Raw genomic sequence first — 19,240 nt, 5'->3', positions numbered from 1 at the left:
TCGGCACCTCCTAGACCAAACAAAGACCAAGTCATACCAGCGCGACCGCCTGGCCCGCCTCATGCACACCATCACACAACAAGGAAAAGACGCTGTTATCAGGAGCCTGGAAGCCAAGTATCTGCCAGACACGCCAACGGAAACCCACCTGCTGTACGGGGGGCTGCCCAACGCGTGGCTCGACCGAGACATTACCATATCAGAGGTACGGGTAGCGCTGCACGAGCTTAACACCCGCTCAGCAGCCGGCCCCGATCTCGTTACCAACAAGATGCTACGCAATCTCGACGATGCTTCGATAGAGGCCCTGACCCATTACTTCAATGAATGCTGCCATTCGGGCAAGCTCCCCCAACAGTGGAAAACGGCAAGAATGCTCCTGATTCCGAAACCGGGCAAACCACTGGACATCAGCAACCTGCGTCCCATCTCACTGACGTCCTGCGTGGGCAAGGTGCTGGAGCACGTGGTCGCCAACCGGTGGCAGGAATACCTAGAGAAGGAAGGCCTCTATCCTGACACGATGATCAGCTTCCGGCGCAGAATCAGCACACAAGATGCCATGTTACAACTCAAACAAGAAATCATCGACAACAAAACACAAGACAGCAAAGTAATTCTGGGTCTCGATTTACAAAGTGCATTCGACAAAGTCAAACACTCAGCCATATTAGCACAAATATCAAAACTCAACATGGGGGTAACGAGCTACAATTATATTCAAGACTTCTTGACCAACCGCACAGTGGAGCTGCACGTCGGAGACCTAAAGCTCCCTGAACACAAGCTTGGCAGTACGGGTACTTCGCAGGGTTCAGTCATCTTGCCGTTGCTCTTTAACCTCGTCATGATCGGGGTAGCGAGGGCAGTAGTGGGGACCGGCGTCCGGCATACAATCTACGCTGACGACATTACCCTGTGGGCGGCCGGCGGCACCGACGCCAGCATTGAGCAACAGCTGCAAGCGGCGGTTACCGCCATCGAGCAGCACCTTGACGGCACAGGCCTAATGTGCTCGCCCACCAAATTCGAGCTGTTCGTCCTCACACCGCTTCGACCGGGACGGAAGCACGCTCCCCTTAGGGAGTGTGACCACATCAAGATTGTGACTGCATCGGGGCAATGCATCACCGAAGTTCCCAAGATCAGGGTCCTGGGCCTGCTGCTCAACAAGAGCGGCCGCAACGACGAGACCATCAACAAGCTTACCACCAAGGCAATGGACGCCATCCGGCTCATACACCGAGTCTCTACACGACGGGCGGGCATGCGTGAAGACAGTCTCGTGCGCCTTGTCCAGTCTTTCGTGATCAGTCACATCGCCTATGCTGCGGCCTACCTCAACGGGCACGTCACTGGCACGTCACTGACAGGACCAAGATCAACATGCTGATCAGACAGGCTTACAAGAGGGCGCTGGGTTTAATGGATACCACGAGTACGGCTCGGCTCCTGCAGCTCGGCGTCCATAACACCCTAGAAGAAATAGCCGAGGCGCAGCTCACCGCGCAATTCGAGCGCTTCTCTACCACCAAGACGGGCCGCAGTATACTAACGTCCCTGGGTTACAACCCCCAAGCTCCCAGCCGGCAACCGTGCGAGATCACAGATGAGGCGCGGGCCCACATTTAAGTGGACCCCATCCCAAATAACACGCACCCAGAGTACAACCAAGAATGCCGGCAGGCGCGGGCCAAGGCTCTCACCGAACAACACGCCCAAGACCCACATGCCCGGTACGTGGACGCAGCGGAATACAAGCGGGAAGGCTTCGCGGCAGTGGTCGTTGCGGCAGCTACCGGCACCAAGACAAAGGCAGTGAGCGTGCGGTGCATGAACGCCATAGACGCTGAGGAGGTTGCCATCGCTCTGGCGATCACTGAGGCTGAGTGTCGCACTGTGCTCAGCGACTCGAGGAATGCCGTGCGCAACTTTGCCAAGGGGCGAATATGCGCGCTGGCAGCCGCCATCATTGGCAAGCTCCAACTTCAAGACCGCGGCAGCACCGTCCGTATCAAGTGGTTCCCGGCGCACGCCGGCGAGAGTGCATCCTCACCGAACCACAACAGGATGGCCCATTGGGCGGCGCGAGCGCTTACCTTCAGCGCCCCCGAGAGTGACCGTTCCAAGTGGTGGCTCGAAACCATGGACAGATAGACCAGTTATGCCAAAGTAACCAATTAAGTGTTACCGCTTAGCTTGACGAACAATGCCGCCTCCCCACCCGGCACTCAGTCAGGAGGAGGCTGTAATCCTAAGGCAAATACAGACCGCGTCACTCCTCGCCCCCGCAATGCTGCACGTGCTTCACCCAGAGCTCTATCCGAGTGGGCAGTGCGGTGTTTGTGCAGCGGGTCTGGCGGACCAATGGCACATCATGTGGGAGTGTGCCAGGTTCCCCACAGCAGCTACCTCCAGGACTTACCCGCCCGAACTTCAAGGTGCACTGCAGTCTGCAGACACGGACTCACAACTATGGGCCGTCCAGCAGGCTTGGGGTGCGCTCAAAAAGCACAAGCCTCATGACCCACTACAAACGGGCCCAACTGGGGTAGTGCAGAGTAGGGTATAACCCCGGGTCGACGCTTGGCCAGCGTCATGACGCGTTAAACCGTCGTTTGCCGTCACTTTATTAAAGTTATCCCTATCCTATCACGTATGTTTCTAGCATCTTTAATGCGTCAATGCCAGAGAGAGTGCCGTTTAAAAATGTGCACTTATCCCAAGGTATATCTGCTACTGGTGGTACCAGTCCTCCCAGTGGTATTGTTGCCATTGGTACCAGAGTGGTATTGACATTGCTGGTACCACCGCACATGGAGTAATGATGGCACTAGTAGTGGTACCCAGAGGTATCGGTACCAGTGGTGCTAAAGGTAAGGAAAGCATTGTCGCATTCTTTCCTCGTGACATCTAGCATTTTGAGAGGCTGTTGGGATGCTACTGTGACTGGTCGAAGACACTAATGCTGTCGTTTGAGAGGTTGCGAGCCTCTCAGAATAAATTATATGGTTCACACACCCCATTCTTACCCCAAACTCGCGCAGGAAGACAGTTTTTCATCGATTTCAACAGGAGGTTGAATTGCCTTCCAACTTGTTGCACCACACGCACACACACACACACACGCATGCACACACACACACAAACACGCACACACACACACACACGTGTGCACAAAATTCAACTTGTGGACAATGCCAGCCTTTAAAAAAAAAAAAAAAAAATTGCTCCTTACTGAATTTGCTGCAGTGTTTGTGGACAGACGATCTTCGCTCCAGTGAGGCACAGTGTCTCCTGGAAATGAAACAGAAGCCAGTGATTTTTTGTGTATGCTCTGCATGCCCAGATGGACAGAGAAAAGTCGGCAATGCCATGCTCAAAAGTGAAAAATGGGTGAGTTGGTATGGAAGCATGGCTCAATTCAAAGCGCGAACTACTGGAACACAAGCTTGTTCTTTAGCTTGTGTGCCAGTAGTTCACGCTCTGAATTTAGCAATGCCATGCTGTTGCATGAACTACAGCAGTCAAGGCAAATGACGCATTCCGTGAACGGAATAATGAAGGAAGCATGAGGGACAAAGTGCTGATGGAAACCGGCATATAGTGCACCTGCTAAAACTCGGAAACCTATAATGCATTCTACGTCAGTAGATCAAGTCAGTGCGCAGCTGGTCAGCACCGTACTTGACTTATGTATACACTGATGCCCTTGCTACTCATAACTTAATTAACTGCAAACAATAAACAAACCTGCTCCAAAGACTGCATCAAACGACCTCTGCTCCTGATGAGGGGTGACATGCTGGTGGAAGCGCTCAGCACACACGGCAAAGAGGTCGTCTTCTCTGTCATCGTCAAAGATGCTCTTACTAAATGGTGCCTGCATTCAAAATACAACAAGCCAAGATGTATGCACTGAAAGACAAACAGGGTAATATCATCAGCAATTTCAAAGATACAGTAAAAACAGCGGAAGAATTCTACACTGACCTGCACAGTACCCAGAGCAGCCACAATACCTCCATTCTAAGTAGTAATGAACAGGTTACAGAGGCTCCTTCTATAACTAGCAATGAAGTCAGAAGGGCTTTGCAAAACATGAAACAGCGAGAAGTGGCAGGAGAAGATGGACTACCAGTGAATTTAATCAAAGATGTAGGAGACATAATGCTTGAAAAACTAGCGGTCCTTTATACGAACTGTCTTCAAGGGTCCCAGAGAACTGGAATGATGGATGGGTGGAAGACTTTATTAATCGGCAGAAGGTTGGAAGATGATGAGTTGTTGGTCGCACTAGGTGGCCGGGAGTCCCTGGCTCTCGGCGACCTCTTCGGCCTGCTCGACGGCATGGAGTTGTACTGCTGGGTCGGAATTGAGCAGCACAGCCTCCCACTGCTCTGAAGTAAGTTCCGGAGGAGGCGGGTCCTCCGGACAATTCCAAAGTATGAAGAATGTCAACATCCACAAAAAGGGAGACATTAAAGAATTGAACAATTAATAGGCCCATTAGCTTATACTTTCAGTATTGTATAAAATATTCACCAAGATAATTTCCAATAAAATAAGGGCAACACTGGAACTCGGTCAACCAGGAGAACAGGCTGGTTTCAGGAAGGGTTATGCTACAATGAATCACATGCATGTCATCAATCAGGTAATCGAGAAATCCGAAGAGTACAATCAACCTCTCTATATGACTTTCATAGATTATAAAAAGGCATTTGATTCAGTAGAGATACCAGCAGTCATAGAGGCATTACATAATCAAGGAGTACATGATGCTTACATAAATATCTTGGAAAGTATCTGCAGAGATTCCACAGCTGCCTTTATTCTCCACAAGAAAAGTAGGATGATGATGATGATATGTGGTGTTTAATGGTGCAAGGGCCAGGTATCGCCACAGAACGGCATGACAAATGGTAATTTTAACGATGTACTGTGAATGGCGTGGACAGTGGATTCATCATGGTAGATGTGACATGGCTGTAAAAGGGCCTAAAAACTGTTGCTGTAAATGGCGTAAACTATATAGGTACTAAAATGATGACACTGATTAGTTAGCGACATGGGCGACGGCAATTGGGTTTCGTTAAAAACATGATGCAACAAAACAAAACATAACAGTGACACTAGAGCTTGAAGAGAGCCCTTAAATAGAAGTGCTGTTAGTTGTGTGCTAAAAATTACCTGTCCAAATGATTTCCAGAGTATCTGTTCCAGCTAAAAACGCTAAGACTAATTTCAGGTTAAAAAGCGGTTCATCATTAAGAAAAAATGCAGGGTGAAGAGGTATATTTTCACGATATGCAGAAGGGAAATACTTTTTCATCTGGGTTTCTATTGCAGGGCACTGAATAAGAACATGGAGTACTGTCAGACTATTGCCGCACTTACTACAAGTCGGAGGATCGCCCCGTCAAGAGATAAGAGTGAGTACCGTAAGTGTGTCCTATTCTTAATTGGCAAAGAAGTGTTTCCTTGTACCGTGCTGTTTTCTCACTTATCCAGTTCCCTAGTTTTGGTTTTATCATGTGTAGTTTATTCAATGTTTGTGTATCCCACTCTACTTGCCAATGACTCCTCCGTTTACGACGTAGAAAAGACTTTAGGTCTGTGGCAGGGATGGGGACATTACCATCTGTGTAGCTAAAACTCACTGACGTAGCATTTTCGTCAGCAACTACGTTGCCTTTTATACCTTTACGGCCAGGTACCCAGCATAAGACCATTGCTTGGTCGCACATATGTGCAGAGCACAATAAGTTATACAACTCATTCAAAATGGAATTCTTATGTTTTCGTAAACTAATTAGTGCTCTCACAACACTTAATGAGTCTGTGAAGAGAACAGACTTAGCGACATTTGTGAGCCTTATGTGTTTAATAGTTGAGAGTATAGCGTATGCTTCCACTGTAAAGACACTGGTGTGTGGGTTTAGTGCCCCAGATGTTGAAAATGAGGGTCCGAGTGCTGCATAAGCAGCACCAGCAGGAGACTTCCAAGCAACTGTGTAAAATTCATCCCAGGAGTACTTTTTAAGTTCAAGAAAATGCGATTGTATGTGAGCCTCAGGTGCCTGTTTCGATATTTCTAAGAAAGAGATGTCACATTGGATAGTCTGCCACTCCCAAGGTGGTGGAAGCCGAGTGGGAGCCATTGGGGCATTCTCTGAAAGAGGGACCCCTGTTTTTCCCGAGAGTGCTTCCAACCGGAGGGATAGAAGAGGCCGGATGGCTGGGCGGTTACGGAATAGCCTGGCAGTGGACAAGTCACCAATCGTAATATGACATGGATGCTGAATATCTGATTTAACTTTCAGGGCGTAACAGAAAGTTAAATATGTTCTTTGTAGATGTAGAGGCCATTCGTTGGATTCAACGTACAGGCTTTCTGTAGAACTAATCCTGAAAACACCTGTAGCAAGACGGATACCCAAGTGGTGAATCAAATTTAGCATCTTCAAGGCGCTAGGCATAAGAGAGCTATACACTATGGCACCGTAGTTGAGACGTGACCTTATCAGACTTTTATACAAGCTTGAGAGGCACCTTTTGTCACTTCCCCAGGATGTATGGGACAAGAGCTTCAGAAGATTCATTGTCTTCATACACTTCGGCTGCAGACATTTCAAGTGGGGGATAAATGTTAATTTAGAGTCTAAAACAAGGCCTAAAATTTATGTTCATGGCTCACAAGGAGCTGTTGTTGATTAAGATAAATAATGGGATCAGGTAATATACCTCTCTTGTTCGAGAAGAGAACACACATGCTTTTTTGCGGGTTTAATTTAAACCCATTCTCGTCAGCCCACTTTGACAATTTGTTTAGCCCAAGCTGTACATGTCACTCACCGATGGAAATACTACATGATTTAAAACCTATTTGTACGTCATCCACATACACAGGATAAAACATTGAACATGTTATGATAGTATAAAGCAAGTTCATTTTGCAACGAATAGAGTGCAGCTAAGCACACCACCTTGTGGTACACCTGTTTCTTGTGTAAATAGACGAGATAGCACATTACCAAATTTGACACGCAATGTGCGGTTAGACAGATAACTTTGGATGACATTCAGCAAATTGCCTCGGACTCCCATTTCAGCCAAGTCACGGAGAATTCTTAAACGCCACGTGGTGTCATATGCCTTCTCCATGTCAATAACTAATGACAAAAAGAACTGCTTATGCACAAAAGCGTCGCGAATATTCATCTCGATCTGGACAAGGTGATCAGTTGTGGATCTACCTTCCCTGAAACCACACTGTAAGGGATCTAATAGTTTGTTACTCTCAAGAAAATGAAGGAGGCACTGGTTAACCATTTTCTCAAACAGTTTACTTAGGCAACTTGTCAAGGCTATAGGCCTATAGCTGTTGACCGAAGTTGGGTCCTTGTTGTCTTTTAGTATAATGATTATTGCTTCCTTTCAGGTGGATGGAATGCAGCCAGCAGAGAACCCGAAGTTGAACAGTGACAGTAGTTTTGTGGGTTTCAGGGTGTAGGTGTTTGACCATTTCGTACACTATTCTGTCACTTCCTGGAGCGGACTTGTTACAGCCATAGGAGTTCTATAGAGATTTGTACAGCACTAGTGGCACCCATGACGATAATGGAAGAGAGAATAGTCTAGAGGAATTTGATATCGTCACGATAACTGATCGTAAACTATTTCGTGAACGCCTGTGCGTGCTTCTTGCATAATCTCCTTCCTTTTATATATCTGCTATGTTTGATCATGCTGTGTTTTGTTTTGTTGATTTAGTTCAGCCACTGTACAGTTGTCTTAGGTTTATTTTGGAGTTGTTTCCATTGTACTTAACAGTTCTTTGTTACATTGCCCCCCTTACTCAATGCCCGACAGGGCCTGTAAGGTGTCTTCTAAATAAATAAATAAATATATAAATAAATAAATGGCCAATGGCCTAAGTCAGAAATATCTCCCGCAAGCAGTAAGTGAAAGTTAACATTTCTGTTAAAAGCAAGAAATTTCATTTAAATGACTTGAGCATCTGCCTAATGAGATAATTTCTCTATCTCACTATAAAAAAGGTTGTCCACAAAATAAATGTTCCCTCCAAGACTTGCTTTGAACTTATTTCTGGTTAGTAATCATGCTGACGACAAAATATCCAGGCTTATGGCAGAGGAGAAAACATATGACCAGCAGAGAGTATTTAGCTCAGCAGGAACTTTCGCATCAGAAATTATCACCATGAATGTGGCTACGTTTTTAATGCAACTTGAGCCTTGTTAAGCTGAATGGCATTCCACGTGGTATCTGTCAGCCTAAAGCTTTCCAAATTAGGCTTAACAAGACAATGACCAATCATTCAACTACAAAATGCATATGTTAGTCTAGGCATTGCGAGTGAAGAGAAATGCCTGTACATTCAGTCGGCATCATAACTGAAAACAGCGTTTACCTGTGACCTAGCTGTAGTGGCCACAGCTGCCACTGCTTGGCATGGCTTGTGCCTGGCTTCTGCTGGTACAGGCTGCAAGCTGTTTACAGCAAAAAGGTCTTCTTCTTCAGTGGACGGTGATTTGACCACCATCAAGGCTGGCTTCAATGAAGGCGAGTTGATAGTTGGCTCTGCATCCGACCTGGAATGTGCCACCTGCGTATTTGTTGCAAAGTAACTGCAAAGTTGCGAACATGTCTCTAAAAGCATACAGTCAGTTCTCTTTCCTACATCTCTACTTAACCCTTCGAAAGTCGCTGCCTTACATGGATGGCACTGGAAACAATTTCGAAGTGGCTGTACATGCAAGCTGGCAATCAAACATGTGGAAAAAAGAAAAGTGCCTTTTTATAGCCGAGTGCTGCCTAGTGTTGCTCTGGAGGTGCTGCAACCTTCTGTGACTTTTATAGAAAAATTTTATTGTGCTGCCGCCTTTCAGCTTCCAACAAAACAGATTTTTGCTTCACTTTATGGTGGCTGCAGCTACGGTAGTTCCCTCCTTGGCCTGAAGTACTGCCGTGCGCTCACGCCTGCATGTGTGCACTTCATAATCGTAATTCTTGCGCATTTTGTTTCGAGTCACAGATGTCAGGAAGAGTGACTTGCACCTCGTTTCTTATCAGTCTAACCATTACTGCGAGATGCTTGCCAGCGTGGCTCTCCTGTAAGCGTGCCATTACTTTGTCTACAGGCAGGCGCTCGCAAACCAATGATACTGCCGCATATGCATCTCATTTTATGAGAACTGAAAGAACCTCATCCAGTGAACTAACAGTTGGTTACTGCGAATTTCTCACTGGCTTCATTTTTCTGACAAATGCGGGCCACATGGGGCTGTCTTCTCTAATGACCGATTTCATTTTCCATTGTTCTAACCCTTTGTCATTCGTTCGAACACGGCTCAGAGGCCTTCACACAGCTCTCCTTGCTGGGATCGCACCCTCACACATGATAAAAGTTGGAAATGAAATGAAACATTTTAAAATGTGGGCTCTGTTTCAAATCTATTTAAAACATAAAAATAAATTGTGGGAATTTCATTACATCTGTAAAAATTAATTATGCTACTTTACCCATGCATTCAACAATAAACCATGTGTAAAACTCCACCCATGAAAAAACTTGTCATTTTATTTTCACCTCAAAAATTATTTGCTTGTTTTCCTTGAAAGGTCACTTTGAGGAATTTATATCTACAATAAAAAAAGTGTGACCCTCAAAGGGTTAACCCCTTAACTAGACGTTGCATGTTGGACTTGTTGGGAGCACGTCTGCAGATGCGCCGCTAAGTCGACCACACCACAGGGAGCACTAGCGACAGACGCAGGACACTTTCGCCATGTTGACAGGAGCGACTCAAAGGAAACATAATTTTCTTAAAGCAGAATATGTTATGCGATGTCTCAGAAAAACATAGCAAGCGGTGCTGAGATGTTTGTTTTCCAGATGGTGCCATTTTGCTTTTGTAACAGCAAAGTGGGGAGCACGTCATGGGGCGTCAACAGATGTGCAGCTTTATGGGCATGGAAACTAGATTTTGGCGTGAATTGTGCCAAACCTCCAAACGTGGAATCCACAAAGAGCTTTTACAGACATTGAAATTGCAGCTCTACTGATGTGTTGGAGACAGGCCGCCATTGCAATCTGAACCTGGCAACGTTTAACGCTAGAATGTTACCTAGTGAGGAGAGTCTAGCAGTGCTATTGGAGGAATTTGAGGGCAGTAAATGGGATATAATAGGGCTCAGTGAAGTTAGGAGGACAAAAGAAGCATATACAGTGCTAAAAACGGACACGTCCTGTGCTATCAGGGCTTAGCGGAGAGACGAGAACTAGGAGTCGGATTCCTGATTAATAAGAATATAGCTGGTAACATACGGGAATTCTATAGCATTAATGAGAGGGTGGCAGGTCTTGTTGTGAAACTTAGTAAGAGGTACAAATTGAAGGTCGTGCAGGTGTATGCCTCTACATCCAGTCATGATGACCAAGAAGTCAAAAGCTTCTATGAAGAGGTCAAATCGGCAATGGGCAAAGTCAAAACAAAATACACTGTACTGATGGGCGACTTCAATCCCAAGGTAGGCAAGAAGCAGGCTGGAGACAAGGCAGTGGGGGAATATGGCATAGGCTCTAGGAACAGCAGGGGAGAGTTATTAGTAGACTTTGCCGAACACAATAATATGCGGATAATGAATACCTTCTTCCGCAAGTGGTATAGCTGAAAGTGGACGTGGAGGAGCCCGAATGGTGTGACTAGAAATGAAATAGACTTTATACTCCGTGCTAACCCTGGCATACAAGATGTGGACATGCTCGGCAAGGTGCGCTGCATTGACCATAGGATGGTAATAACTCGAATTAGCCTAGACTTGAGAAGGGAACGGAAGAAACTGGTACACAAGAAGTCGGTCAATGAGTTAGCGATAAGAGGGAAAATAGAAAAATTCCAGATCAAGCTACAGAACAGGTATACGGCTTTAACACAGGAAGACGACCTTAGTGTTGGAGATATGAACGACAATCTTATGGGCATCATTAAGGAGTGTGCAATAGAAGTCGGTGGTAACTCCATTAGACAGGATGCCAGTAAGCTAACGCAGGAGACGAAAGATCTGATCAAGAAACGCCAATGTATGAAAGCCTGTAACCCTACAGCTAGAATTGAACTAGCAGAACTTTCGAAGTTAATCAACAAGCGTAAGACAGCTGACCGAAGGAAGTATAATATGGATAGAATTGAACATGCTCTCAGGAACGGAGGAAGCCTAAAAGCAGTGAAGAAGAAACTAGGAATTGGCAAGAATCAGATGTATGCATTAAGAGACAAAGCCGGCAATATCATTACTAATATGGATGAGATCGTTCAAGTGGCTGAGAAGTTCTATAGAGATTTGTACAGCACTAGTGGCACCCACGACGATAATGGAAGAGAGAATAGTCCAGAGGAATTTGACATCCCACAGGTAACGCCGGAAGAAGTAAAGAAAGCCTTGGGAGCTATGCAAAGGGGGAAGGCAGCTGGGGAGGATCAGGTAACAGCAGATTTGTTGAAGGATGGTGGGCAGATTGTTCTAGAGAAACTGGCCACCCTGTATACGCAATGCCTCATGACCTCGAGCGTACCGGAATCTTGGAAGAACGCTAACATAATCCTAATCCATAAGAAAGAGGACGCCAAAGACTTGAAAAATTATAGACCGATCAGTCTACTGTCAGTTGCCTACAAGGTATTTACTAAGGTAATGACAAATAGAATCAGGAACACCGTAGACTTCTGTCAACCAAAGGACCAGGCTGGACTCCGTAAAGGCTACTCAACAATAGACCATATTCACACTATCAATCAGGTGATAGAGAAATATGCGGAATATAACCAACCCTTATATATAGCTTTCATTGATTACGAGAAAGCGTTTGATTCAGTCGAAACCTCAGCAGTCATGGAAGCATTACGGAATCAGGGTGTAGACGAGCCGTATGTAAAAATACTGAAAGATATCTATAGCGGCTCCACAGCCACCGTAGTCCTCCATAAAGAAAGCAACAAAATCCCAATAAAGAAAGGGGTCAGGCAGGGACATACGATCTCTCCAATGCTATTCACAGCGTGTTTACAGGAGGTATTCAGAGACCTGGATTGGGAAGAATTGGGGATAAAAGTTAATGAAGAATACCTTAGTAACTTGCGATTCGCTGATGATATTGCCTTGCTTAGTAACTCAGGGGATGAATTGCAATGCATGCTCACTGACCTGGAGAGGCAAAGCAGAAGGGTAGGTCTAAAAATTAATCTGCAGAACACTAAAGTAATGTTTAACAGTCTCGGAAGAGAATAGCAGTTTACGATAGGTAGCGAGGCACTGGAAGTGGTAAGGGAATACATATACTTAGGACAGGTAGTGACCGCAGATCCGGATCATAAGACTGAAATAATCAGAAGAATAAGAATGGGCTGGGGTGCGTTTGGCAGGCATTCTCAGATCATGAACAGGAGGTTACCATTATCCCTCAAGAGAAAAGTTTATAACAGCTGTGCCTTACCAGTACTCACGTACGGGGCAGAAACCTGGAGGCTTACGAAAAGGGTTCTACTTAAATTGAGGACGACGCAACGAGCTATGGAAAGAAGAATGATGGGTGTAACGTTAAGGGATAAGAAAAGAGCAGATTGGGTGAGAGAACAAACACGAGTCAATGACATCTTAGTTGAAATCAAGAAAAAGAAATGGGCATGGGCAGGACATGTAATGAGGAGGGAAGATAACCGATGGTCATTAAGGGTTACGGAGTGGATTCCAAGGGAAGGGAAGCGTAGCAGGGGGCGGCAGAAAGTTAGGTAGGCGGATGAGATTAAGAAGTTTGCTGGGACAACATGGCCACAATTAGTACACGACCGGGGTAGTTGGAGAAATATGGGAGAGGCCTTTGCTCTGCAGTGAGCGTAACCAGGCTGATGATGATGATGATGTGTTGGAGCTTGACAGTGACTCTGACAGCAAAAATAGCAACTGAGAAGACAAGAACCACTTGAAAAAGTCAGTCACAACACTTGTAAATTCCAATGAATGGCATGACAGTGGAGCTGGTAAGGAGTTAAGTTTTTCAAGGAAGACCACAGATGGACTGTGACATGCCCTTGAGTGCTGCAGTGTGCTTCAACATTTTTCACACGAGCTTGTGAAGTGAAAAAGAGTGTAACACGATGTTAAATAAAGTTCTGTAATTATTTCTTGAGCACCAGTTCTTAAAAAATAATCTTTGTTATTTAAAACAATATTTCGAGAAAAGATCTCCCCAGGGTGTATTTCTTTGAGTAAAGAATTCCCCAGTTAAGGGATTAAGTTGTTTTAAATTGTCAGCTACAAACCACTGATAAAGGAAGAGACAGAGAACATATGTCCAAACTATGCTTGGATGGAGTCGGTGCTTTCACTTTACTCTCATGGTCATTCTTTTATTGGCAAGTGTAGATATTTGTTTGACAAGATGAATGGCCTGACAATTAAAAGCCTCGTGAGTTATGTTCATCAGCAGAGACTGGATTATAGGCAAATTCCTACTTGTTCCCACACATCACAGCCTTACCTTTTGTTTGCATGACAATTTATGGGCTAAGAAATGGTTTAGCACTCACTTTATTTTGTCACCATAGATGCTTATTTCTGTCCTTTGTGCCTGTAAATGCCTATTATAACTTTTAAAAGCTGAAAATTCATTTTGAGGGGCCCATTGTGTTTCCAAAGCACTATTGGTTACTTCCTTCCACAGGACCTTGTGCCATCTGACAGGCGCTGTTGGTAATGGAAACCACCTGGCAATGTGACATAGAAAGAGCGGCTTATGCAAACTCCGCGACAGGTGAGCATTAAACTCTTACCCTAAATCCACCCTCCTCTGCAATCTTTATTAAATAGGTGTATGTAAGGAGGTACTTACTTCAGTGCTCCAAAACATGTGGTAAAAAGAAACATTTCACAAAGAGTAATGTCATACCGATATACAAAATCTTCTTAAAGAGTTTTTGTGAACAGTTCACAAGTTGTGACATAGCTACTACATTAAAATGCAGCTTCAAAGGAACCTTGAAACAATTTTCTAACTACTCATATAATGGCCTCATTATTAAAGGTTAACTCCAACGATTTTTTGACCGTGTCAAGGGAATGAAATTTTTAGGTTCCTGATGTGATGCATTGTGTTTAGTTTATATTTAATCTACAGTGGTACTACTAGCACCATAGACGACACTAACGTGGCTTACCCATCTAACAGAGGGCGCCACTAAAACGGTTCTGGTGGTTCTGGCTCGCGGACACTCCTGTGCACGAGGCTTCAGTGACTTCGTTCGTAGCTAAGTACTCTTTTATCTTTATTAGCTAGTGTTTTGAAGTGTTTTCTTTTGCATGAAGTAGGGGCGCAAATTTTGAATTCTTGGTAGGAGTAGTAAAAGTACCGGCTTTGTCTAGGTCTGGCGGCTCCCCCATTGGGCCTGGGTGGTAGGAGGAACCTATTTGATAGGCTTATTTAATTCTTTCAGCTAGCTCTTCGGATTCTTACATGGAGTAGGGAGTGATAATTTTTTATTTTTGTTTGGGATAGCAGTCGAGGTCTGCTTTGCGTGAGTGATTTGGCGAACTTGCTCGTTGGGCCTAGGGACGTAGGCCTAGCGATGAAATCGAAGAATGTGAAGGCCGCGAGGGACGGGGAGCAAGTGCAGTGCAACGAGTGCCTGCGATGGTGCTTCCTCGACGAGACTAAATTCCAGAATTTAGCAGATGCGGAGGGGTCTAGCTTCACGTGCAGGTTGTGCGAGGGCGTCAGGGAAGCTGTCCAAAAACTGGAAGGGAATTGGGCGGCTAAGTTCGAAGAGCTTAAGGCAAACCTGAGGGAGGAGCAGGAGAAGCGGGTAGCACTGTAGGTGAAAGTTGAAAATTTCGTCAAGGTGGAGGCGGCCCAGGCCGCGCAGTTAGTAAGGACTGTGGCCGAGCTTGAGGAAGAGAAAGAAAGGAGCGCTGAACTGAAAAAGCGGCTCGACGCGCTTGAGACGCGGGCAGCGGAGAGTGTCGGGTCAGGACACCAAAGCGGTGACAAAGACTCAGAAAGTAGGGTAGACCCTACAGGCGAAGTGGGAGGCAGGGAGCCAAAGCAAACGGTTGCCAGCTCGCCGCCGGTGAATCGGCGTAGCTATAGTGAAGCAGCGCAATACGCCCCGAGTGAGGCGATGCTGCAGCCACAGGAAGCTGGAAAGAGCAGCACCTACCTTGAGGCCGCCACGCGGAAAAAGCAGGAGCCCAGGGGACAATGCCCTTTGTCGAGTCCGAATCACGCGGAAAAGGACACAGGGAAGCAGGGAGAGGTCGGAGAGAGTGTAAGGGTGATTATCGCTGGCGACTCAAACATGGCTGGGTGCTCAAAAGCAATTGTGGAGAAGGTGAAAGGCGACAAAACAGTAGCGGTAGGTACATTTCCAGGGCGGACACTGAGTTCTGTCATGGAGCGAGCAAAAGAAAAGCTCACGGAAAATGCCCACGTGCGCAACCTTGTCGTAGTAGCAGGTGGGCTAAATGACGTCCTAAACAGGAAAGGGCCAGGACTAGCCCAGTGCTTGGAGAAGGGGGTGGACGACTTGCGCGAGCTATCCCCTCAGGTGCAGATTGTGGTGTGCACGGTGCCGGAGGTGCCTGTGCGTGACAGTCACGTACAAAGAGCCGTAATGGCTGCCAATGAGGCAATATGGAAAATGAGCCGAGAGAAGGGCTTCGAGGTTGTCGAAGTCAACAGGGAAGTGAGAAGTTGTGGTGGTTTTAAATGAGATGGGAGATCCACTTCAATTACAGGCTAGCACGAGAAGTGGGCTGGCGACTTGGGGGTCGCGCTGTTGCTTTTTTAGGGGGCCCGCGGGCGCTCAGGAGGTCAGAGTAGGTAGTAATGAAGAAGGTTCCCTAGGGGAACATCAGAAGAGCATCGCCGTCGATAACAGAAAAAGGAGGAAAGCAAGAACAAGAGCTCGCCATGCAATAGGCTACATAAACATGCAGAGCGGCAGAAGAAAGGAAAAGTGGGCAGAGATTGAGGAGCAGTTACATAGAGAAGAAATAGGGGTGTATGCGGTTACAGAAACGCACCTTAGAGACTCAGAAGAGCCGCCAGTTATTGAGAATTATGTATGGGAAGGGTGCAACAGAACTAAGTCGGAAAGAAAGGGAGGGGGAGTCGGAATGCTCATCCATCAGGGAGCCAAATGGAAAAGAGTAAATTCACAATGTCAAGAGCATCTTTGGTTATCAGGTACAATGAGTGGGAAAGAAACTTGGCTGGGAGTTACGTATTTGTGGACCGGAAAAAATTGCACAGAGAAGAATAAAGAGTTAGTGGAATGCATAAGCGCTGATATTAAGGGTTTAGGGAACGGTGCTGAGATTGTCCTATTAGGTGACATGAATGCCCACATACAGGATTTAGATGGCTATACCGACAATAACGGGAAGTCAATGCTAGACCTTTGTGAGCAACATAGCCTCGTTATCGTGAATACAGTCAATCCATCGACCATTGATTACTGTCTGATGACAGAAGGAATTCACGATAAGCTGAGAGAAATGGTCATTGACGAGGAAGGGTATAGCAGCATAGTGAGTGACCATAAACGCATCATATTGAAAATGGGATATGCAGTTGGGAAAGAGAGCAAGGAGAGCAAAATGGCCAGTCCAAATTTGAACGCTGAACAAATAACAAATATAGTCACTAGAATCGAGGAAGAACTTGGGAAATGGCCTAGTAAAGAGTGGAAATACAGTGATCTTCTAAGTGTAATAATGACAGAAATATGGAAAAGAAGCAACATGTTTGCTGGAAAGGAAAAAAGAAACTGAAAAGCTGTTGGAACAGGGAGATATGAGAAGTGATCGCCGAATGACAGAAAGAATCCTGAGAGCACAGACAGGCAAAAAAAGTGCAGTTGCCACAGGATGAAGTAGCCTGAAAATGGGAAATATAACAGGAAAAAAAAAATCTATGGTTAAAATAATGGTGCAAGCAAAGATAAAAAGTGAAAGTGAACGTTGGTTGTCAGAAATACGTCAGAAAAGGAAATTATTACGCAGGAAGTCTGGAACAATACAACAACTTGTCCTAGAAGAAGATGGAAACAAACTTGAAGGGGACGCGGCCTTAAATTACATTCGAAAAAATAACAGCCGACTCTTTCCAAGGCAATGACGAGATTGTACATGAGAAAAAAAAAGTAAGAGCATGAAAGAGGACTGGATGAAAAAGGAGCTGGTGCTGACAAATTTAAACTGGAAGAAAGCGGAAGAGAAAATTCTGAAGCGCACAGCCACAGGGCTAGACAAGGTTCCCGTTAGATTGATTAATGAACTAGGTCCAAAAAGTAAGGAAGCTTTGTTGAAAGCAGTAGAAAAAAGTTTAAAGGATAGACAAATACCAGACAGTTGGCGACAAAGCAGGATGAATTTAATTTAGGTATCAAGGTAAAGGGGAGAAAGATAGAATTCACTCATATAGACCATTGACCATTACATAGGTAATATACAGGTTAGCAATGCAGGCAATTAAACTAAAGCTGCAAGCATGGGCAGAGAATAATGACATTTTGGGAGAACTTCAGAATGGCTTCAGAATAGATAGATGTCTGGATGATAACTTATTTGTCTTTACTCAGTGTATTGAAATATCCACAGTAGAAAGGAAACCGTTATTTGTGGCCTTTTTAGAGATTACAGGAGCGTATCACAACATAGATGGCAACATTTTGTGAGATATTCGGGAAGGGAAAGGCTTAAATGATTGTATACAGCTTTTGAGAGAGATTTACCTAGAAAATACCGTTTGCATTGAATGGGAAGGGGTGAGAAACGAGGAGAAAGTTCATATCAAGAAGGGCTGAGGCAGGGGTGGCCTTTATCCCCACTGTTGTTTATGATATACATGGTGAGGATGGAAAGGGCGCTAGAAGGAAATAATATCGGGTTTAATCTCTCACACAAACAGGTGGGTGCAGTATAGACCAGCAGCTTCCAGGTTTGTTTCATACGGACGATAGTGTGCTGCTAGCTAACAAGCAAAGTGATATGCAACATATACTTAATATCTGTGGACATATTTGAACTAGTACCTTAGCGCGAATAAAACCACGGACACAAGAAAGACGGACAAGGATGTGGGCAGATGTGGGTACATGTGGACAGGAAGGTGAGAATTTAGGTCTGAAATTTAGTATTAAAAGATCAGGTGTTATGGTATTCAATAAAAATAGTGAACAGACAGTGGCAATACAGGGCTAGGAAGTACCGCGGGTAAAAGAATATAAATATCTTTGTATAGGGATAAACGAAGGCAAGAAATATATGGAAACAGGAAAAAACAATAACAGTAAAGGGGAAGCGAAATGCAGCCTTTAGGAAGCACATAGCACTATGGGGATACAATATGTACGAGGTGCTGCAGGGTATGTGGAAAGGCATAATGGTTCCAGGACTTACTTTTGGAAATGCGGTTGTTTGCTTGAAATCAGGGGTACAATCAGCACTCGATGGGAACCAAAGGTCAGTGGGATGCCTCGCATTGGGCGCTCACGAGAAGACTACAAATGAAGCTGTGCAGGGTGATATTGGCTGGACAAGCTTTGAAGTGAGAGCCGCTTATAGTAAAATTGATTATGGAGATCGACTGAGGAATATGGTGTAGTATATGGCAGTACCGCAGGATGGCAGCACAGCATCCACGACTATATAAGGATGGAATAAACCCTGTTGGGCACTTTGCCCGCCCGGATGTCGGCTGCTGTGTCATTCGCTCGCTCGACATGGTGTCAGAAGTGGGCGGGATCCCTCTCCGCTGATTCTATGCTTGCGGCTTTGACACACGGCCTGGCTCTGCCACCGCCGCTCTCCGTCAGCCGGATGCCCTGATATTCCTAAGGAGCTTCTCCGCTATGGGCACTACCAGATGCCTCGAGATACCTGCTTCTAAAAGATGTGATGTTTGCTGGCACAAACTTTGGCTCATTAGGTGTTGGAAAGATTTTTGCAGGGCGTGCTTGAGGCAAAGATTGGTGATTGCCCTTTTTATTAGATTTGAACGGGAGGAGGGGTTTGTTTGCTCAGGGTTCATAGCCTCAGCATACGTGGCTTTCTTTAAAAGCTAACCACATATCGAGAAAACGAAGTTCATGAGTGATTTGCAAGGGGTTTAGGCATTTCTTAGCAAGAGCAAGAACTTTTGTGGATTCTTCGCTAT

General features: G+C 45.5%; 1 protein-coding gene across 1 annotated transcript in view; it reads right to left on the bottom strand.

Moving 5' to 3' along the window:
- Positions 1-19,240, bottom strand: part of LOC126517670 (uncharacterized) — a 335,110-nt gene that overhangs the window by 17,395 nt on the left and 298,475 nt on the right. The window contains exons 25-27 of the mRNA XM_055064291.2: positions 8,438-8,632; positions 3,754-3,883; positions 3,239-3,297 (exon numbers count right to left, since the gene is read on the bottom strand). Of these exons, the coding sequence (XP_054920266.2) occupies positions 3,239-3,297; positions 3,754-3,883; positions 8,438-8,632 (384 nt within the window). The remainder of the gene's footprint in view (positions 1-3,238; positions 3,298-3,753; positions 3,884-8,437; positions 8,633-19,240) is intronic.

Source organism: Dermacentor andersoni, chromosome 11, assembly GCF_023375885.2.
Source record: "Dermacentor andersoni chromosome 11, qqDerAnde1_hic_scaffold, whole genome shotgun sequence".
Taxonomy (NCBI): Eukaryota; Metazoa; Arthropoda; class Arachnida; order Ixodida; family Ixodidae; genus Dermacentor; species Dermacentor andersoni.
Note: the sequence above shows the minus strand (reverse complement) of the source record. Positions and strands in the feature narration are given on the sequence as shown.